The sequence below is a fragment of the Elgaria multicarinata genome, chromosome 6 (genome assembly GCF_023053635.1).
Source record: "Elgaria multicarinata webbii isolate HBS135686 ecotype San Diego chromosome 6, rElgMul1.1.pri, whole genome shotgun sequence".
In the NCBI taxonomy this organism is placed as follows: Eukaryota; Metazoa; Chordata; class Lepidosauria; order Squamata; family Anguidae; genus Elgaria; species Elgaria multicarinata.
Window position 1 is genome coordinate 22,864,228 of NC_086176.1, and position 21,584 is coordinate 22,885,811.

The 21,584-nt window shown below is 38.1% G+C and overlaps 1 protein-coding gene across 2 annotated transcripts in view; it reads left to right on the forward strand.

Moving 5' to 3' along the window:
• SLC44A1 (solute carrier family 44 member 1) overlaps positions 1-21,584 on the forward strand; it is an 86,364-nt gene that overhangs the window by 15,686 nt on the left and 49,094 nt on the right. For both annotated transcript variants that reach the window (XM_063129150.1, XM_063129149.1), the window contains exons 2-4: positions 7,918-8,007; positions 8,922-9,064; positions 19,935-20,071. In XM_063129150.1, coding sequence (XP_062985220.1) covers positions 7,918-8,007; positions 8,922-9,064; positions 19,935-20,071 — 370 coding nt within the window. The remainder of the gene's footprint in view (positions 1-7,917; positions 8,008-8,921; positions 9,065-19,934; positions 20,072-21,584) is intronic.

A 21,584-nucleotide genomic window follows, 5' to 3' on the forward strand; every position in this document is an offset into this window, starting at 1 on the left:
CCAGTAATATTGCCCATGGGTCAGCAGAACTTTGGAAGCCCTAGATATAGAAATCTTAGGCCTCATCTACACCAAGCAGGATATTGCACTATGAAAGTGGTATATAAAAGGCAGGAGCCACACTACTGCTTTATTGAAGTGCACTTACAACTGTTGGGGCCCATTGACACATACCATATACCACTTCAATAGTGCTATATCCTGCTTGGTGTGGCTCCTGCCTTTTATGTACTGCTTTCATAGTGCAATATCCTGCTTGGTGTAGATGAGGCCATAAGTTGCCTTGTGAAATTGTTCATTCTACTGCATTTAGTTTCATACCAATCTATCATGTTTTACCAAAAAAGAAAAAAAATGCTGATTCTTTGGGAGCTGGTTCCAATTGCTTGCATAGTAAGTGGTGGACTCCTAAACAGCTATAGAGTATTCTATGGAGAAATGAAACCTTCAATCATGACCAGCCCTTTCACAAGGGTCAAGTGTGACAATGTATCAATAAGGAAGGGACTTAATTCCTGTATTAGCTTCTTGTCTAGATATGCTCCCTGTTTTCTCCCAGAAAATGTTTTCTCCAAAAGCTACTCTGCCACAAACATTAACAGTATTACATTTATACTTTAACGACTCTCATTATTCAGTATGTGTATTAAGGCTAAAGGTTATTTATGTTCCGTTCTTACCCTGACACTGATCTTTTTTCCTTCCTACCAGTATCCCACTAATTATTCAAGTTCACTTCCATTCTTCATACATATTTGGAAGGCGATTTCTGTTTCTGTGAGGGGAGGGGGGGAATCATCACAAGCAACTTCAACTACTGTGATTGGTATCCAGTTTTCTATGTCCATTCTTTACCATGCAGTTCCAGTAATCTTGCTGCTAGTCTGTTTTATTCAGCAATCTTGCATCTTACATTTTGGGCCCAAGAAGTAATTCTTCCTTCTATAACTGAGGATAGGCAGCTTAATAGGAGTGGTTTAAATTGCAGTCCTGCACCTACTTAACAGTAAATCCTCTTGAACTCAGTGAGACTTACTTCTTTGCCCCGGATGTTCCCCTTTGGACCGAAACCCCCAGGAAATCAGAGGAAAATCATTAAAAGGAAAACTAAAAATATGTTGACATTCTGTGGGCTATATTTTCAAGCGTGCAAAATAACTGTGAGAGCAAGCATCTGTGCTGAAAACCATGTTGCTATTTATTTTGTACATAAACATCCCTCCCACCTCTGGTATATTTGCTGAGAACAAAAAAATAGTAATCATACTGTAAACCTAGTGGAGAGTGTGGGGAATATCACTCATAAGAGTGTGTCTGGATTAAAGAAAAGAGTCTGCATATGAATAATAATAATAATTTTATTTCTAACCCTCCTCTTCATCCTGATCGAGGTGGGGAACAACAACAAGTATAAGATACATTAAAAAATTAATCAAAACACAATATACATTGTTAAACTTCCTAGAAGCATCCTAAAAGCATCCTAAAATTCCACTGGATAGGCCTGCCGAAAGAGTTCAGTCTTTATAGCTTTCTTAAATGCTAAAAGCCTGTTAAGTTGACAAATCTGCCAAGCTTGCAAACTCTGCAAGTAAGAAGTCCTGGATGGAAGTAAATGGGAAAGTACTGGGAAAATGCTGAAAAGAGTGGATAAGCAATAGGTATGGTCTTTTCTACATGTGCTGGTGTATGATCTTAGCGCTCACCTAGCAGTGAAAAGGGAACTCCCTGGAGAACTTCAAATAAGATAATGCCCACTACACACAGAGTTCCAGTTCTATACATGTATTTTAAATATTTAAATCCTCCCTACTAACTAAAGTTCCTAAAAAAGGTTTGCAATCTAGGGGCAGCATCCAATACTGCTGCTGCACCGCTGTTTATTCTGTTGTGCCCATGGGTGCAACAGAAAGCTAATGCTTCCTAAAGCAATAGGCCAGTCAACAGAGCTCCCTTCTGTGAGATCCATTGACTCACACCATGTATTGAAGAAACTGCAGTTATATACATTTGTATTAATTATTGGATATATTCTCATTAAGATATATAAAATCTAAAGGTTTGTTGCTGTTTTTAAAAAAGGGGGGATAAAAGCAACTTCTGCATCACTTGATTGCTATGAAGGTGGGCAGGGCTGTGCAGTTCTTTACCTGTCTAAACAATAATCACACTTTTAATGGGAAATGGTTGCACTGTGGCAACTACCAGGGAAAACAGGAATGCTTATTCCTGTCTTTAAGCTGAGAAGAAAAGCTGAAATCACTGTGGGCTGCAGGCCAGGCCTGTCAGCTGCAGCTTTTATGGTATTTCAGTAAGGATGGGGCAAAATGAGCTGCTGCCAGACTGCAGAGTGAGTAGTAATAATGCTTGGATTAAAACTATGTGTTGCTCATAAATGAAATATTAAAGATGCTCAGGTGACCATAATTTTTCGCTGGGAAGTATTTGCATGTTTATTGTATACATGATTTCATTTCAGCCCTCTTGATGTCTTAGGGACTAAGGGGAATACTTGGTTAAATGGTTTGGATTAGCAGTGATATCTACAGCTTTAATCACACAGAGATACCTATGTGTGTGCATGTGTGCACAGAGCGACAAGGTTTAATGTGATGCAATGTTGAAAATCTATGTAAAGATCATGTATTTAATTAATCCCTGTGACCTTTTATCCACCTGTTAAACCATGCCTTTATTTTCCCCCTTCGAAAGCAAGCTGTAGTCTATAGACCAGGCAAAATGAAGCAAATTACTTATGGTAACTGTGAGTGATCACTTAGACTCCCAGATCCCTTTTCATCTTTTACATTGGCTTTTAAAAATCCTATTACATGATTACATTTGCAGGTGGAATGCACAAAGCCTATACATTTTTTACTGCTATCCCTTTCTTCCTGGATGGCTTCGCATCGACGATTTCCAAATTCTGCTTTGTGTCCTTTCTATTGCTGCTTCCTTCAATAAGAATGTTGCAAACCTAAGTGGCTTCAGTCATTGACATTGAGAATACTATTAGAGTGTACTGTGACATATGCTCAACGCAAGTAATAGTGCAAAAGATCTGTTAGGAAATGCTAAAACTGTAATGCTCATATTGCACTTCTACAGTACCTGGTTTATAAAAGCAAGGGTTTTAGTGAGTACAAGTGGGACCTGTAATAAAATGTTAGCATGTGTTAATTGTTCAAAACAACCATCCATGCCTTCCTCGACAGAACTCCGTTCCTTTCCCCTATTCTCCCCACAACCCATCAGCATTCCTTGGCCACTGAGCATGCTCAGTCCTCATTGGGCTGTTTTGGTCCCCTCCCTCCCTTAGGGATTTTTCTTTAAATTGCGAGGTTTCCGTGAATTGGTTGATACCTCCCTCTTTTGTATGGGTGGTGTCATGTAGTCTCCATAAGCAATGGCAATCATGCCTGAACATCAAAAATAGAATGAATGATGTGAGATGAGACAATCTCTCAGTGTTAGATGCCATGGTGCTCAAACCAAGTGCCCTGTGGACCAGGTGCATGTTAACTCCTTCCTGTCCCACTGGCTCATGGTAGTGAAGAGAACTGCAGCCATTTAAGCCAGGCAATGTACATTAGTGGTCATGATCTTCCTGAGCTTTGGAGTCAAATGATCAAGGAAAACCAAGCCCGCTCCACATCTGCTAGGTCCAGGCCTGCTTGCATTTTTTTCAATTTTGGCAACTTCATTAGGGAAGCCACTAGGCTGCCTCTCCTTGCTACCAGAATTGCCCTCTGTCTCTTTCTTGCCTCTTACTCTGTTCTCTGACCTGCCCCACATAGGTATGACTTATGATCATGGCTTTGGCCTCTCTTATGCACTACAAATTCTACACCTGCCTGGCTCTGCTCAGGCCATCTGCAGCCTTTCTGATTATATGACATTTTTGCACCACACATAGCATTCCATAACACACAGTAACATAACTGTTATGAAAAGCTTTATATTGTTGTTGTTGTTGTTATGCTACAATCTAAAAATAGACACAAAGGAAAACAACAGGGGAAGAAAGGAGAAATGGAAGCAGGGGTAAACAGGGTGAGAATATGCAGTTATTTCCATTACATGTATTTCTGCTTGGGAATATGGGTTGCCTTGTAGTTTGAAGTGGCAGAGTTAGTAATTGGGAGGGGAAATGATAGGCAAGATAAAAAAAATAAAACCACTTTGTATAAAAACAGGAGAAATAATAAAGGTATGTGATGCCATTTCCTTTTCCAAACTCATGCTTTTGGACTACAAACTGCTTGAAAAGCACATTGACTTATTGCCCGGGGTCACATAGAGCAAAACAAGTTAAAGTTAACTCGGTGTAGGTTGCTACCAGAGTTCATGATGAGGCTAGTTTTGTTCGGAGTATTGTAGGGTATGCATATGTTAGGAATTCACCTTGTTCTAATTGGAGTAGGATTTGCAACTTTACTGGTTCCCACAGACCTGGAGCTAGTTGGGCGATACTGAAAGAGAAATTGATTGTCCTGCATCAGCTGACACTGTCAACCGCCTTCATGATTGGAGAAGTAATTTGCTTTTTTCCTACCTCATCCCCATTCTGTCAGCACCTGCTGATTGGATGGTCTTGAAAAAGCAAGCTTTGCTGGTATAGAAAAGGGCTTGGGAAAATATACTAGGTAAGAAATGTCAGATTTTAATATTAAAAAAAATGTCTTCTTGACATTTTACAACTGCAATCTGTGTGCATAATTTTCGTTTCGCTCATATCTAGCATGTGGTCCTCTAATTATCTTAGTTAAGGATTTTAGTATGTGTGTGCATGAATAATGGAAAACAGGTGGTCATGAAAATGAAAGTCTCTTAAGGTGCCTGTAGCTAGGAGCTCTACTGACATACACACTCTGCTTGGGATTGATTTAAAGAGGTCTCGAGTTCACATTCCAGCTCAGCCATCAATTTGCCAGGTGCCTTTTAGCTGGATGATGGAATGATGCAAATGTTGAGCATTCCCATCATTTGGGGTCCCCCAGAACTGCCTCCTGCTTATGCCCCCTAAAGCATGTTTTTTTAAAAAAATAAATAAATTCAGAGGTTTACTGTGTGAATTGCTTAAAAGGAAGCATAGATAAAGAGCCACATCTGAAACTTCAGAACAGTTTAAAATGCAAACAAGCTGAATGGTGCCTGCTTTTGCCTTTGAAGTGGTCGCTTTCAGACTCAGTTTTTCCATCTGTAAAATAGTGATGATGATTTGCCTTCCATGGCTCTTGTGAGGGTGAATGAAGAAGTGTTGTTACTTGTTCAGAGCCTTATGAATACAGTGGGCTATACACTTAAATAAACTCTTAATGGTGAAATTCTAGCTACCAGAAATGGTATGAACTTAAAGCCAATCATATCAGAACCCTACAATGAAGCAGTAATTTTTTTCAGAGATTGAACTTCTTAAGCTGGCAATTTCATTCAATTCTCTGCTCTTTCTTGCAATAAAACACCTCCTTTTTTCCACGCTGGAAAGTGTGGTTCATGGCTTTGGGAATTTACAGCTGCTTCTAAGGTTGTTTCCTAAGGCGCAGTCAAGTTCAGATCACCTTGAGTGCACTCTAGATATTCATTCAGTGAGCATCTGCCATGAATTCTATGCTGCTCTTTCCTTCTCCTTTAAGATTAGGTGGGAATGACAGAATTGTCTCTGTAAATTTTATCTGTAGCTTTTAATTAAGGTATTCTAAACTTTGCCTTTTGATCACAAGTCAACAAAATTCAAGTTTTATATTGTCGAGCTATTCCTAATTTCATCTCACTATTGAAGAAATGTATCTTAAATCTAAATAGTGCTGAATCTGTAAGGGATGTCTTTCTCATCTGCAACAATGGCAAGTGTTGTTTTCTCTTGAATCGCAGCACTTTAACCTTTGGCTTCCTCTAATACTACTCACTGAAATGGCAAAAAATGGAAAATTAAATTAATTAAAGATTAAATTGACTAAAAACTTGAATTAGTAAATGAAATAAATAAAACCATCCCTGTCCTCATCTTCAATTATGGGGGAAATGATTCCTTTTTTAGCTGTTTATTACATCTTTTCTTCCTGTATTGTAGCTAAATCTACCTATAGTTTTATAGCTTACTTGCTTATCCTCCTTGTAAAGAAGATTACTTTGTGTACATAAGCTATGGAGGAATGCTGAAATGACTAATGTCTTGACTGACCAGGCAACTTTCTTATTTTCTGCTCCAGCCAGGGATACAAACATGACATTGCATTTCATCGCTGTCTTCTTTTCTGTTGCTCTTTTCGTATGCTCATGTTGAAGTGCTTTGACCAGATGAAAAGCTTCCCATGAATCTATTATTTTGAAAAGCACACTGATTAAATACTGGAAGTTCTATCCAAGAATGTGTGGGACTGTAATATATTGATCTCATACAAAAACTTCATGTGAGGAAACATCACAGCAAAGGTTGCCAAAGCCACATGTTTTACAAATGTACATTAGGTGGTGGTATAATCGTAACATTTAATTTTCATGCATCTTCAGGTAAGAGTGTAATGCCAAAAAATGATGCATATTTTTGAAATTAATGTGACATTTAAGAATATTTTAAACCAGAATAATTACATTAGGGTTCCTCTACTCATAAACTGCTTCCGACTGATCCCTCATCTCTACATTCTCTGTGGATAGAAGTCATTAACCCCAAGCCTTGTTAAACATGCATATTCTAACATGTACAAAAGGATCTTTCCAGATCAAACTCACGGGTTTCATATTGCCTGAAATGCAGTGGGTTTTTTTCAATGAAGGCAATTCATGCGTTTTATTATTATTATTATTATTTATTTATTTATATAGCACCATCAATGTACATGGTGCTGTACAGATAACACAGTAAATAGCAAGACCCTGCCGCATAGGCTTACAATCTAATAAGTTGTAGTAAACAATAAAGAGGGAAGGAGAATGCAAACAGGCACAGGGAAGTGTAAACAGGCACCGGGTAGGGTGAAGCTAACAGTATAGAGTCAGAACAAACTCAATATTTGAAGGCTATAGGGAAAAGAAAAGTTTTTAGCTGAGTTTTAAAAGCAGTGATTGAGTTTGTAGTTCTCAAGTGTTCTGAGTGGTCAAGTAATAACACAAAACCAGATGTAAACATATCTAACAGCTGCACGATTTGTTTTTTATTCCCATCCAATGATATGCACGCATGTTTAAATGGCTCTCTGATTTTTGGAGTCCACCCAACAGGATGTCTTTCAGTAACAAAACTGTCCCGTTTCTCAAAACCTCCTGCCTTCTTGGGAGACAATAACGAGGCCTGCTAAGTAATCCACAAAGGTTTATTCAAGCAATAAACATCTCTTCACACCTGAAGAGAGTCTGATCTCTAGGAACTTTCCCGTAGGCAAAACTATGTAAACTAAGTGAGACAATTGTCCTTTCAAGAAGAATGGAAAGCCCTTTCACAAGACAATTAACTTCAGAGAGACTAGTTCTGAGGCAGCTTCTGATGGGACACCAGCCGGGCTGACTTTCTCTCCTTCCTTTAGCTCCACCCATTTAAGTCTGTGGCATACTCTAGGATCTTCTAACCTCTCCGTGCTCTCCCCCTTCATTGGCTTCCCACTGACTGTTTATTATTTGCCCTTGACGAGATAAGCTCTGGAGAGGGTTCACCACCAGCTGGTGAAGAAACCGTGAGAGCTTTCTCCCCCACTGGTACAGGCTGGCCTGTTTCTGGCCCCGAGGCCTCTACTTCAGAGTCTGATTCTGATTGATCACCTGAAATACTTTCTTCCAACCCCGGGGGTGGGGGAGGGCAGGGCCAGACATGACAAAAACAGTGATATTCCAAATACCTTAGAATATTACTCATATTTCATGTTTTGTATGCATAAGGTTTACTATGACTCTTTCTCCCCCTGCCCCTATGTGTCCTAGAGCTCCAAGCGAGAGTGGAAGCCTCTGGAGGATCGCAGCTGCACAGATATTCCATGGCTGCTGCTGTTCATTCTCTTTTGCATTGGCATGGTAAGTACCAAAGGAACCCCTCTAAAAAGTTTTGAGCACAGGCATTCTTTCAGGGATTCGATGATGCTTTGACTCCTTGTCAGAAGATTCATTTAACGTGTAGGGTTCGGGGTGTGTGTGTGTGTGCGTTTCATTAATCAGCCTAGATAAACTACTAATGTGTCTGATTTCAGCACATCTGTGAGATCAGTGTATCTTACGTGGGTGTCAGGAATTGTGCTAAGATTCATCTCCTGCCAACAGATTTCTGCCAACACATTTCTTACTGTAGAGTGCTGACCCACTTATCTTCACAACACTTTAAAACATGCTGGCACCAACAGTTTTTTTCTCATTGCTTTCAAACCCTCCATTTAGCTGCAGTTTGTTTATTTTCAAACTTCTTAACTGCTTTCCCTTAAAAGCTCAAGGCAATGTACACATTGAAATATAAAGGTGAACCCACGTACTGAGATTAAGAACAACGACCAACACTGTTGCACTCTGCTAACGCTCTCATTGCCGCCGCCACCACCTGAGCTTCTGAATGCAGTCAGGATGCAAAAGCTCACGCAGATCACAAATCCATTATCTTAGGAAGTTTGTGAGGACTCCGATCAAAGTATTTCTTGTATATCAAACTCTTTCTTCTTTTTTATGTTAAGGAAACAGTTTTAATTTTACAACTTGTATGTAATTTTATGTAATCACATTATTCATGATGTTGCCTCTTGTATCTTTTGTCTCTCTTGGCTTTGGGGCAATCTGGGCGTTTCCTTTTAAAAAAATAATAATCCTGCATTTCGAAGAGCAGAGGATGAAATGGGAACAGAGTCACATCTGTATTATACATCTCCATCAGGAGGACATTGTTAAAAATAACTATATTTTGATACAGTTTGTTGTTGAATGCTTTCATTCTCATTTGTTTCCAGGGTCTTATTTGTGGCTTTTCAATAGCTACTGGAGCAGCTGCAAGATTGGTTTCAGGATATGACAGTTACGGAAATATCTGTGGACAGAAGAATGTAAAAGTAGAGGGAATAGACAACAGTGGCTTAGACCTTTCAGAAAAGAAGTGAGTATCTGATCCATGCACTGTTGCTGTTTCAATAACTGATGGAATATATTGTCCTTTCATTTTGGCTGTGTATTACAAGTCTAAGGAGAATAACAGTGAACACTACAGGTTTGGACACTACAGTTTTATATCAAATGGTCAATATTTCCTGAATGATTCCTGTGTCTAGAAACTTGTGCAAACATAGATGTGTGACTAGCCATGTAACTCTGAAACGCTTTAAAGTTTCTTTGATGCTTTTGCATGTTTTAGCATGATAGAAGTTGACTGTTTTACAAATATCCTGAGTGCTTGGTATCTCTCCAGAGTTGTTTGTACTGCTTACAAGATGCTATTGCTTGAGGAGAATGCCATGTTAGGCCATATCCATGCTACGTGTATTCATGTTATACAAATTTAACTGTCAAACTTCCTTAAAGAATCATGGGAATTGTTGTTTGTGAAGCTCTGTCACAACTACAGTTCAGTGGAGGATAGGGAATGACCATCAAACCAGTTTGGAACTGTAGATAAGCCCTTATAGGCTTTGGTATTAACATACTCTTAGGAATATAATTTCAGTCCCATGTGATGCAAGGTCAAAGCTTATGCATCTCCTGAACATTTAAAGGAGCCTTGAGCATCCAAAATACAAGTATGCAAATATGACGGACAACCTATTTAAAATTAAACCTCGAGATAATATAAAGAAACAGTGAAAAATATTGCTGGCCACATGGAGACAGTGGGTTGAATCCAAATGTGGTGTTCTGCTGATGAAGCAGTTCCATCAGCAGAACCAGGAGGAGGGGAATATATCCTCCCCACAGCCCTCCATGCACCCTTAAAATCTTCTCTGGAGGGCTGTGGGGAAAAATTGCCCAAAATTCAGCACAGAATTTTGGGCAACATAGAGGGATGCAGTGTGGAGCAGAGAATAAGAATGTCCTGTTGTGCTAGTGGACATCCACTAGAGCAGGTGCAGGAAACATGTGCCTAGAGAACCCCAGATACCTTACTTGGTGCCTGCTAGGGTGCCCTGCCAAAGAGCCAGTGTGGTGTAATGGCTACGGTGTTGGACTGGGAGTCAAGAGATCCGGGTTCTAGTCCCCACTTGGCCATGGAAACCCACTGGGTGACTTTGGGCCAGTCACAGACTCTCAGCCCAACCTACCTCACAGGATTGTTGTTGTGAGGATAACATGGAGAGGAGAAGGGTTATGTACACCACCTTGGGTTCCTTGGAGGAGAAAAGGCAGGATATAAATGTAATAAATAAATAAATAAAGTTAAAAACAACAACAAAACATTGACCCTGTTCAGATGACATGCTAAGCCACAATGGTTAAGCATTTTGAGCTAAACATTATGGCTTAGCATGTCATGTGAACCATTCCTAACCATGGTGGCTACATAACCACAGTTTAAACATGTTCACTAACCATTTGCCGCAAAAGGGTAGTGGCCTAACCATCGCTTAGCGTGTTGTCTGAACAGGTCTATTGTCTTAACTGGTGGCTGGGATTGCTGTGAAATAGATTTCTTTTGGTGCTGAAAACTGTGGGTTCAAAGGAATTGTTTAGTGTATTGAGGCTCAGAGCCCATTTCTACTTTGTACTCAGTCTTTAGGGCAGTTTGTTTATCCTTTGCAATGCCTCTCATGGCAGCCAGTTTGAGGTATGCCCAGGTTGTAGACCCCTGCACTAGAGCAACATTGGATTTAAGCCTGTTTTGATTCAAGTCAGAGGGGAACTATGCTGTTGAAGTTTTCCCTTTAGACCTATAACACTGCAGACACTGTTTGGCGGCAGGTTCAGAAACCATCAACATGAAAAGAGTAAGAGGGTCTCATTACAACAGTGAGGAACGGAGGCAAAGGCCAAAAGGTGCAAATCCCCAAAATGATGAAGATGGGTTAGAATTAAATTAGACTTTACCAGTTTTCATTATCTGTTGGATTTGTGCCTTTTGGCTCTGACTTCTTTCTCCAAAGAAATAACAAAATGTTGAAAATTAAAATATCGATTCAGCAAACAAGACAAGGAAACCTGATGGGAACTAAACCTATCTGGTTATGGCTATCAATTCTGTACCTTGGGAGAATCGACAAAGGAAGCATTGAGCCTTTGACAGGAAGAAATAAGATTTGCAGTATGAGTTGTGAACTTTTTTGTTTGTATAACATTTTGTGACGCTATCAATTGTGGTGATAGAATTAAAATGTTTTTTTTTAAAAAACTTGAGTCAGGTTTTAGCATAGTAACAGTATGGATTTGCTGACTCTGCCTGTGTGCAGTTCACAAGTTGAAAGCCAACGACGCAGAAAAGTTGTTAAAAAATTATCATTGATGAAAGACAGGGATACAGATAAATGACTTCAGATAGTGTATAAAAACTTGTTCAATTTCTATTCAGAGGGCCAATGTCAAAAAATGAATACCTACTGAATAATTTATGCTATGATAATTACAAAACCATACAAATAAGCTTTCCAAGGTACATAATCTTTTGATCAATTGGTAATAAAATTTATCACATTCAACAGTTCCTAGTAGACCCAGTGCCTCCAAATTTCTAAAGAGCTATCAATCCAGCTCTTGCCATCCTAATAAGTCAGCTGCAGGTTATGCCACTGCAAGCTAACGTCAGCAGCAAGTCAGCTTTTATTGTACCATATCAAATAAGACTTGCTGATATTAAATGTATATCTCAATTTAAACAAGCTTAACAAAAGGCTCTTCTCCCCACCCATAAAATGCTAATGCTAATGGTTAGCTTAATTATTTTTATTGCAAAGAATGTCGATAAGAAGCACAGATCTTCCCTGTAAACATAACTTGTTAAATGAAATCCAGTAATGGGCACTCAGCTTGTAGACAGAATTTGTTAAGAGTTCCAGAGCAATATTAAGATCTTAATATGCAAGAAAATCTTCCAGAAAAGTGTTTACAAATATGAAACTTGCTAAATGAAAAAGGGTATCTGATCTTGAAATAGATTTCAGGGGCACAGATTGATTCAGGGGCACAGATCAAATCTTGGATCCAGATTTAGGCACCTGCAGCTGGGCTGGCATAAGTGCACTTCCTGCTCCTCCTTCCCACGGCAGTCCCTCCAGCTCCCTGGAAATGCTACACAGAGGGTCAGGAGGTCCTGCTAAATATGGTGGGCTGTGGTGGAGGGGGAGCAGGGATTCCCGCTAACCCAGGCGGAGGTGTGGGACCATGGCTCTGTGGTAGAGCTCAATGGTAGAGCACATCCTTTCCAGGTTCAATCCCTGGCATTTCCAGGTAGGGCTTGAAAAACTCCTGTCAGAAACCCTGGGTTGCTACTGGGCTAGATAGACCAATGGTCTGACTCAGTATAAGGCATCTTTCTGTGTTCCTAATCCAACCCAATGAATCCATATGTACAATTGGAGTTTTCTCAGTTATTTCAGAAGGTGTCTCCACAAATTTCTCCTGAGTTTAAAATATTGTTTAAAGGGAAAATATCAAGTGTTCACTAGTAGCATTTCCCATTTAAAAAGCTTTCATGCCAAATCTCTAATTTGCTTTTTCAGTTCAAAGAAACGTAAAGGACAGTTTGGGAGTTCTGCAGGAGACAATTTCATAGTCAGAGCCTGAGAATTTTGAGTGGGTGTTTAAATTATACTGCTATTTTTTATTGATTTCACAATTGGATAGTAAGTTTTAAATACTAAGTGCTGATATCAAAGGTGTAATTTGAACATGTTGGAATTTAAACTTTGTGGATTAATCTCACCACAAAGAAAGCAAAGCCAGTGTAGTATAGTGGGTATAATATTGGGATAGGGACACTAAAATTGTTCTTCTCAGGGTTGTTGTGGAGCATTAAATGAGGTAACATCATGTATGCTGTCCTGTGCTTAAGAAGAATTAAGAAGAAGGAAGAATTAAGAAATTAAAATCTGATTAATGAATGTTGTGCATATTTATTTGTGTTTGTTTTATTTCTATACTGTCCTACTTCCAGGAAACGTACAATGGCATTTTAACCTCACAGCCCTGTGTACTAAGTTAGGCTGAAAAGAAGCTGTTTTCATACAACATAACAAGCCAGAATATGGGTTAACTATGTTCTGAGTGTGGGTTGTGGAACTATAGGTTGTTGAATTGTGGTGTTGTGTTGTGTGAACCCAGCCATGCTAAGAAACAGTGATTTGTTAACCATGAACAATCCACAGGTCACAACCCAACAACAAACAATGGGTTCTCTTTGCGTTTTGTTTGTGATTAGCAAACCATGTTTGTAATATAGTACTAGCAGTTAATACAATTTGCATATATATATTTTCATCTTCTAGAGATTGCTACAAAAAGATCTCCATCTGTTGAGCAGCTGATGTAGCAGATGGTTTTAGCGCAGGATTGCGCATCATATACAGAATTATTTCATATCCTTTTTCTTTTCCAAATGTTGGTTAATTTTTTTTTAAGTCATATTTTCCAACCATATTAGGCAAAACGTGAAATACTTAGGTTTTTTTTTTAAAAAAATGAATGGTAAGATGATTTGCAGCTCGAGAGAGGCAGGAAAAGGCCATACCTTTTTTTTAATAGGCTTTTTGCTTCTCTTCCCACTTGCCTGTAGATATAAAACAGTTGGATGAGTAGAGTGTTGCATACTTAATTTGGCAATCATCTTTTCCTTCTTGAAGATAAATAAAATAAAAAGGTTTCTGTTCGTGAGAAGGCTTCTGATTTCATCTTTAAACTTAAATACACCCCCCTGTTCCTTTGACAAACATTGTTCCCCGTTACCTTAACATAGCCATGAGTCTGTATCTGCAAGATGTGAAAGTGGTATGCAGTCTGATTTCATGAGAACTGATATAGCATAGTGACTAAGACTGTGAAAGATGAGTTGTGCGTGAGCCATGAAGATCACAGTTTAAATCTCACTTCATCCATGAATTTACTAGGTGGCCTTAGGTAAGAGCTCTCATGCTCAGTCCCCCCATCTCAATCGCCATGATATTGACCTGCCTTAAGGGGCTGCTGTAAGGATAACTAAGTGAAGGTATATGAAGCACTTTGAACATTTGAAATCCTCCATAAATGCTTGATTATTGCTTGGATTTATTGGTTGGAAATCTTTCACTGGGAAACTCTTCTAAACTGTTTGGAAAAGATGTTGTAGAGAACAGAAGTTGCAAAAGGCAGTAGTTACTCTAAGAGAGGTTCTTTATAAATTGCAGGGATCAAGAATTTAAAGTATCTGATGTTTGAGACACTCTTATGGAAACTAAGCGTGTCATTAAGATCATTGACTGTTGTCAGGAGCTGCCTCTTTTCAGCATAGAACTCCTTTGCCGAGGGAATTGCACTGGCTACCTATTGGCTACCAGGCCAGGTTTAAGGTTTTGGTACTAGTGTACAAAGCCCTAAACAACTTGGGACCAGGTTACCTGAGAGAACGCCTTCTCCCTCACCAACCTGGCTGATTGATGAGGTCGTTGGAGGGCATGTGGAACTATGCCCCAATTGGAATCCACCAGGAGAAGAGCCTTTAGTGTAGTGGCCCCTTCTTTGTGGAACTCTCTAGTCCCTGGAGGTCAGGCAGGCACCAACCCTAGGCTGCTTCCGGCACCTCCTAAAAACAGTTCTGTTTGGAGAAGGCTTCCTCAACTGACTGGCCACTGTTTTTCTGTTTACTTTGCTTTTAAATTGAATATTTTTAAATTGCTTTTTTAATCTTTTACTGTTCATACCTATGTTCACCGCTCTGGAATCTGTGTTAGATAATTGAGTGGTATATAAATAGTGTAAATAAATAAATAAATAAAATAAGTAAATTGAAGCTTGCATTGAGGTAAAGATGAACCAATTTGGTAGTGAGGAGAAACATTGTTATTTAAAATGAGGGTGCTAACATGGTGTGCTTTGCAGAAGTTCGAACTCGCATGATCTTTGGTCAAAGAATGTATAGTCTGTGGGAACTGAGCTAGATATAATGTTGACAAGCCTCTGTTTTAGAAGGCAGGTTGCTGAAAAACAAGTTACAGTCCAACACATCTGGAGGGCGCCTGATTGGGGAAGTTTGCACTAATTAATTTTAGCAAACCAAAGAACTGTGCATACTATGCTGACAGCCACTCATCAATTTCAACAGAGTTCATCTCTTTTCCAGTAAGATTGTTGCGGCACCTTCAGTTTCACTGTCACTACTCATTAGCAAATGATCCCATGATTAAGCCAGTATTTTGCTTCTATCCTGCGACTTCTATTCCTGCAGAATAAAGCCGTTACCTCACGAGGAGTATTTAATACATTCGGAAATAGCAAGAGAGATGCAGTTATGATATAATCACTCCTAAGAGAACTCTTCCCTTTGTAGAGCTCATTTGTTTTTCAGAGGAGCCGAGAGCAGCTAGAGTGCATATATAAGTCTCGAAATGAGCGCGATCAGTCTTGGGCTGTAGGTCATTTTCCAGACTGCTTCATGGTGGTTGTGATAACAAAATCACAACTACTTTTATGCCACTTGTGTCTGCATAAAACCATCAAGCAGATGTTTTTTTCAGGTGGAGCAATCTTTTACATTTCTTCCTCCCAAATCAATATTATCAGAGGCTTAGGAACTAGGTACCTGGAGGATCACCTGTATGGCCTTTAAAAGTTTCATCAGGTGCTGTGCTCAAAGACCACCACCTTCTGAAGTGAGGTGGCTGCTAACAAGGAACAGGTCCTTCTTGGTCATGGTATCTCACATATGTACCACTCTTCCTCTGTCAGGCACCCTCTCTATGCTTTTTTTTTTGGTTTAAAAGAAAAGACCCTTGCACATTTTTGCTCCTATAATACAATATGACACTACAGTTTATCTAACTTTGATTTGATTTTCACTGTTTATTACCCTATTGTGTTTTTAATGGCTGGTTGTATTAGTTTACATGCTATAAGCTACCTTGTGAATCTTTTTTTGTTAAGTGGCAGGCTAAAAGTATGGCAAATAAATTATATGCAGATTCCCCCCCTTCTCTCTTTACACACACACACCCCCTTGCAGACATATAGTAGTGAACATACTTACCTTTGATATTATCTCAATTAGATTGTCATTGAGCATACTGCTTGGTGTTTCTGTATCATGCTCATTTGGCAGTATAAAGATGTCTGGAATGATAGGAAATCAATTAAATTGGCAAACCTAGGTGGCATGTACTGATTCAAGACTGATTAGAGTAACGCAGCAGTTTGCTGTGCTTATAAACAGTGAATTCCCTTAAGTCTTATGTCTTTAATGTTGAAAAGTTTTAAATTCTTGATTTGTATGTGCAGAAGATGTGCTTTCACAGTAGTCTAATAGTGGTACTAGTCAGGAGAGAAAGAATCCTCTTTCTCCAAGTCTTCTTCAACACTGCCTCTATTTTTTTTTTTTAGAAAATCACAGTATATTCCTGACACAAAGACACAGATCTCCACAAATAAATTGCACCAGAATAAATACTGTATGTATAGGTGAAACAAAATTTGCAGGCTGTTGAGTGGGAAGGAGGAAATGAATTTTGTGGTACAGATGCCACATAATAAAGGAAATATTCTCAGAATTTGAATAATTAATTACTTTTGAACCTCAGTGCTCTTAATACTGCATAAGTAACTGCTGTGAACGCTTTCAGGTGTATTGTAAACCTCACATACTGCTAATGGCACAGATGGGCTAAATAGTTAAATGCTAAGATTACTAGAGATGGAAACGTCCAAAATCCATATTAGCGTAATACTTTTATTAGGGCCAATCAAAAGTTCACAAAAAAGTATGCAAACTGTTGAGATCTTCATATCTCTTAATCAGGCAAGATTTTACAAAGAGCAAAGATATTCTTGATGCATTTTCTGCCGCTGTTGTACTACAGGAATTACATGGTTGAATATAGACTGCCTGCATAATCAGAGTCTTAAAATGTAGCCTGTCTTAAGGCTGATGGTGATGATTGGAAAGGGGATGGTAAGAGTTTAAACACTCAAGTATTAAGGAGGACATTTTATTACTACAAACTTAGGGATATGGACTGAAAGTGGTTTAGTCTTTAATACAGAGAATGTGAAAGCAAGTAGTATTTTGCATATCAACTTGGTAGGAGGAACTAATGATAGTCACTAATGACTACCTTTGTATGAATAGTAATCGTGGTACTCCTAGGAAGTAGAAAAGAAAAGATAAAACTTGGGAATTTCTGTTGCTTTTGTTAAAAGTCAAAACATCCTCACTTGCATTGTAAAACATTTGGTTTGTGTGATAACATGGGACTCTTTTAATAAGCAAAGGGAACAAGAATTAGAGTATTGCATATGTTGCATTGGTGGATAATGCAACAGTAATTTTCCTGAAATCTGAACTCCACTAAAGGGTACACATTGCACTGGCTACCCATCAGGGAAAACCTTTCTGTCTTTGTATTCTATATTCTTTCATTAAGAAATATATGCTTTTAAACAATTACTTCGAAGTTAAGAGACCTTATTTTCAGTGGAATTTAAGCTGCAGCATTAGGCTTTTGTGAACCCATACTTTTCCTGCACTGAGAGGAGAGAATCATGGTGGTCTTACTCATTAAAGCTCATATGAATTGTGAAAAACTAACCTATTTTTTATTGTGCTGATGGAAATGTTATTTAAAGGACTACATCTGACATGAAATTAAGAGTTTTGCTAGGACAGGAGTGGAAGTTAAAAGTTAAAAAATGCCATATAAAATCAAAATAAGTTCCAGGGAAAGCCTGTGTGAAAAAATATGTTTCTGCCTTCCGAATTGAACGAGGTTCCCCTGCCCACCAGATAAAAGACCTTTTCTGTAGTGGCACCCACTATTTGATTCATGAAGCGGAAAATATAACAACCTTTAAATGCTTCTTGAAAACATACCTTTTCACACAGGCTGTGAAACTTATTTGGGCTGAAACTTATTTTGATTTTACATGGCATTTCTTAGCTTTTACAGTTTTAAATTCATTCATTGTATTTGTATTTGGTGTTATACGCCACCTCGATCCAAAGGGAGAGGTGAGTAATTAATTAATTAATTAATTCTGACTTGTTGTATTTTATGGTTTTCATTGGGAACTGGCCAGAGAGCCTTTACTATTGGGCAGTATAAAAATGTAATGAAATAAATATATTAATAAATAAATGCTCTTCAAAAACTTCTGATCTACTGCCAAAATTCAAAATGTAATGCAAGCTAAATTTAACTTTTCTAAGGCTGCAAATTGGTCTGCTATTGAATTTCAGTGGCAAGATGCCCATTTTTTTGCCACTGCCAAATTTGTTGGCAGTGGCGGCAGGAGTGTGACCCGTCAAAGTAGGGGTCTAGGCAAGGAAAGTATACCCCCCCCCAGATCCATCCTCCAAAGCTGGCCACCCTTGTGCTAGGGTGATGAAACTATGTTCATTGTACAGATCCCCTAGTTTTCTTATTGATGTTCACATACGTACACACAAATAAAGTTAATGTTGACCCATATGTAATGTAATGTGAAATAGGTTTAGTAAAATCTACTAATGTACTAATTAATAAGTACTGGGAACACTGTTGAGCTCATAACATTGTGTTTCATTGTTTTTGTACATCCATATAATTTCGTCTTTACTTTAATATACATAGTTTTTGCTCAGGCAATACAGGTTTCTGCCTTTGTGTGTGAGCTCATCTCTATGCATATTTATTCTCTAGAAGAAATTGCGTGTAATATTTTACAGGTCCAAATGAAATTACAATGTTCTATAAGATAAGTTATTTTAAGTTACTGTGAACAAAATTGGTTACCTGTGGATGTATCTTTTTAAAAATCTACTGAATTACAGATCATTGGTGTGGGAAATTGCTTTAAATGAGAAGCTGTTTTCAGTAATCTTTATCCGTCAAAACACATTGTGAACTCTGTTTCGCTTGAAAGATACTAATACAGGCCCACTAAGCAACTTTTGCTTGGTATTTTAACGTGAGAGTGGGATGGTAGTGAGCATTGTGCAGGTTTCAATGTGGAGTAAAGGCTCAGTGCTTATGTTGTCACTGTAAAGTGCATTTTATAATCGAAATGCTGAAGCTGTATGAACTGTACCACATTAATGTGCTAGAGATCAATCTGTAACTGTGAACAATCGATTAAAGTAAGTTGTTACTTTTCTGTACAAGATAAATCATATAGCAGGCCTTCTCTATGGTATTTTGTAAAATAACCTGTAAACGCAACACTTGTTGAGTCCATTCTTGCTAAAATGAAAGCCTTTTGAGAAATATTGTGACCAACATTGTGTGTATACAGATATCAATCTTTGTTTCTAAATGTCAATTTTATTTTTTAAATATCCTGATGGTATAACCTGAATTACACTTTAAGAATGCTGTTCCTAGTCAAATGTAACCAGGAAAAAACAGGAGTTGATTTGCTCAGGAGGAAACATATCAGTGGGAAATGAGAAGTAATTGTGTATTTGGGCAGATATGATGTGAGTTGCTGACAATTCCTTATCATATGGTGTACCACAATCCCTTGCAGGCAGTACTTCTTGTTTTCATATCTTCCTCTTTTCCTCCTGGCGATTGCCCAAGACTAAATTTAGAGTATTTAGGATACTCATGTGATAGTCAAGTATATATTCATTATTGCAAAGGGGCTCTACTATGATTGTAGTTGAAGTGTATTTTCAAAAAAATAGTTTACTTAAAAAAAAGTTCCATGTTAAGTATAGCCACTGCACGTTTGAGAGGAGAAAGTCTTTTTTTAAATGAAGAAGGAAAATCATGCTCTTTGCACAGAGATTTAGGAGTTCTTTACTAATAGAATATCTATTGACTGAAACTTAATTTTAGTCTGTTTTTGTTCTAATTTGAATTTTTTGGGTGTGTGTTTTCTTAAAGGTATGTGTTCTTTTTGGAGCCGTGCAATGTAGATCTGGTACACCGGAAGATCAAGTCCATGGCCCTCTGTGTGTCAACATGCCCACAGAATGAGTTGAAAACTCTGGCCGATGTTCAGAAATTTGCAGATACTAATGGTAAGGCAAAGAACAATCCTAGTTTTTTTACCCACCCAGTATTTTATAAAGCTACAATATCTAGTTGATTAATCAGACAACAGATTAAAAAAACATACTCACGTAATATTGTACAAGTACTTAACTCATCCTCAAATTGATTTCCCTACTTTCCTCATCCAGGAGGAAATACTTTCCCTAAGTTGATTCATACTGTAATGTAAATGCATCAACCTAAAAGCAAAATAAAAAGATGATGCTTTTCCCTCTTAACCTAAAAACAGAATCGCTGTTTTTATAAGGATACTGTATTTTTATGCTTTTTATGTTTTTTAAACTTTATATATTTGTTTTAATGTTTACTGTTTTTAACTTTTGTAAACCGCCCAGAGAGCTTTGCTATGGGGCGGTATATAAATGCAATAAATAAATGTGTTTTTTAATATCTAAATATATATGGATTTCATTGATTTACTGTGATTAAAACTCATTAATTGATTAAAATTGCCTTGATAGGGTAAAAAGCGTAATATTATAGAAACAATAGAAGTCAAAAGGACAGATGTATTCGTTGAAATTGATTGATAGAAATTGACAGAAAATGTTAATTGAATTTATTTGCCATTTGATTTTATTTTTTCCCATTCTTAGTTCTCTTTTCAAGACTACACTTCACCTGTTTAAAATGCTCCAATTTGTGGGGCAAGAATTTGTGCAGTAAATATTTTATGTCTTATGTCAGTTATGTGGTTTCTTTTCAGGTACATCATTAGCTTTATTTCCCAAAGGCTTTCATTGCATGCCCCTTTGATTGTCTCTTATAGACATGCTTTGAAATTTATGCTCACTGTGATTTCTCTATCGTACTGAGGTCAAAATTGCATACTATGGGGCAAGTATGAAGTTTCTAACTTGTGTTGTAATATTTATTTATGTGTTTGTTTATTAAAACATTTGTATCTTGCCCTATATCACTGAGATCTCACGGTGGCATACAGATATTAATGTAGGATGGGAGCATTTGTAGGGGAGAATCAGCCAAATTAACTCTTCCTATCAGTTATCCCCAGAAAATACCATTACAAGCTATTTGTAATCATTTTTCTCCGCTAGGCTCAGAAGTAAGCCTGGCTCAAGTAAAAACAGCTATGGAGGGGCATTTGCTGGGAAGTTTATGCTCATTATCTTGAGAATCAACATATATGGGCTGTGACAATATACACTTCGTTTCACCCTGAGAGTTTTCTAGTTGGGGAATTTTTGTGTGTGGACGAGTTGCTGTAACTGTGCCCCTTTCAGATGTGGTACTGCTCAGTACTGCATCACAATTCCTTACCTTGCTATATTTTACTTATTTGTATTTTAATAACAATCAAGAATAGGAAAGAGATGTAGGTGAGTTTTTGTTTCATCTGCTCTAAACTATTCATGGTGGCTTGCGTTTGCTACCCTAACGGGCCAGGCAGAATATTGTAGCAGAGAGGACCCTGAGTTGTTCCAAATAAAAGATCATCATTATGAGCAGGAAATAACA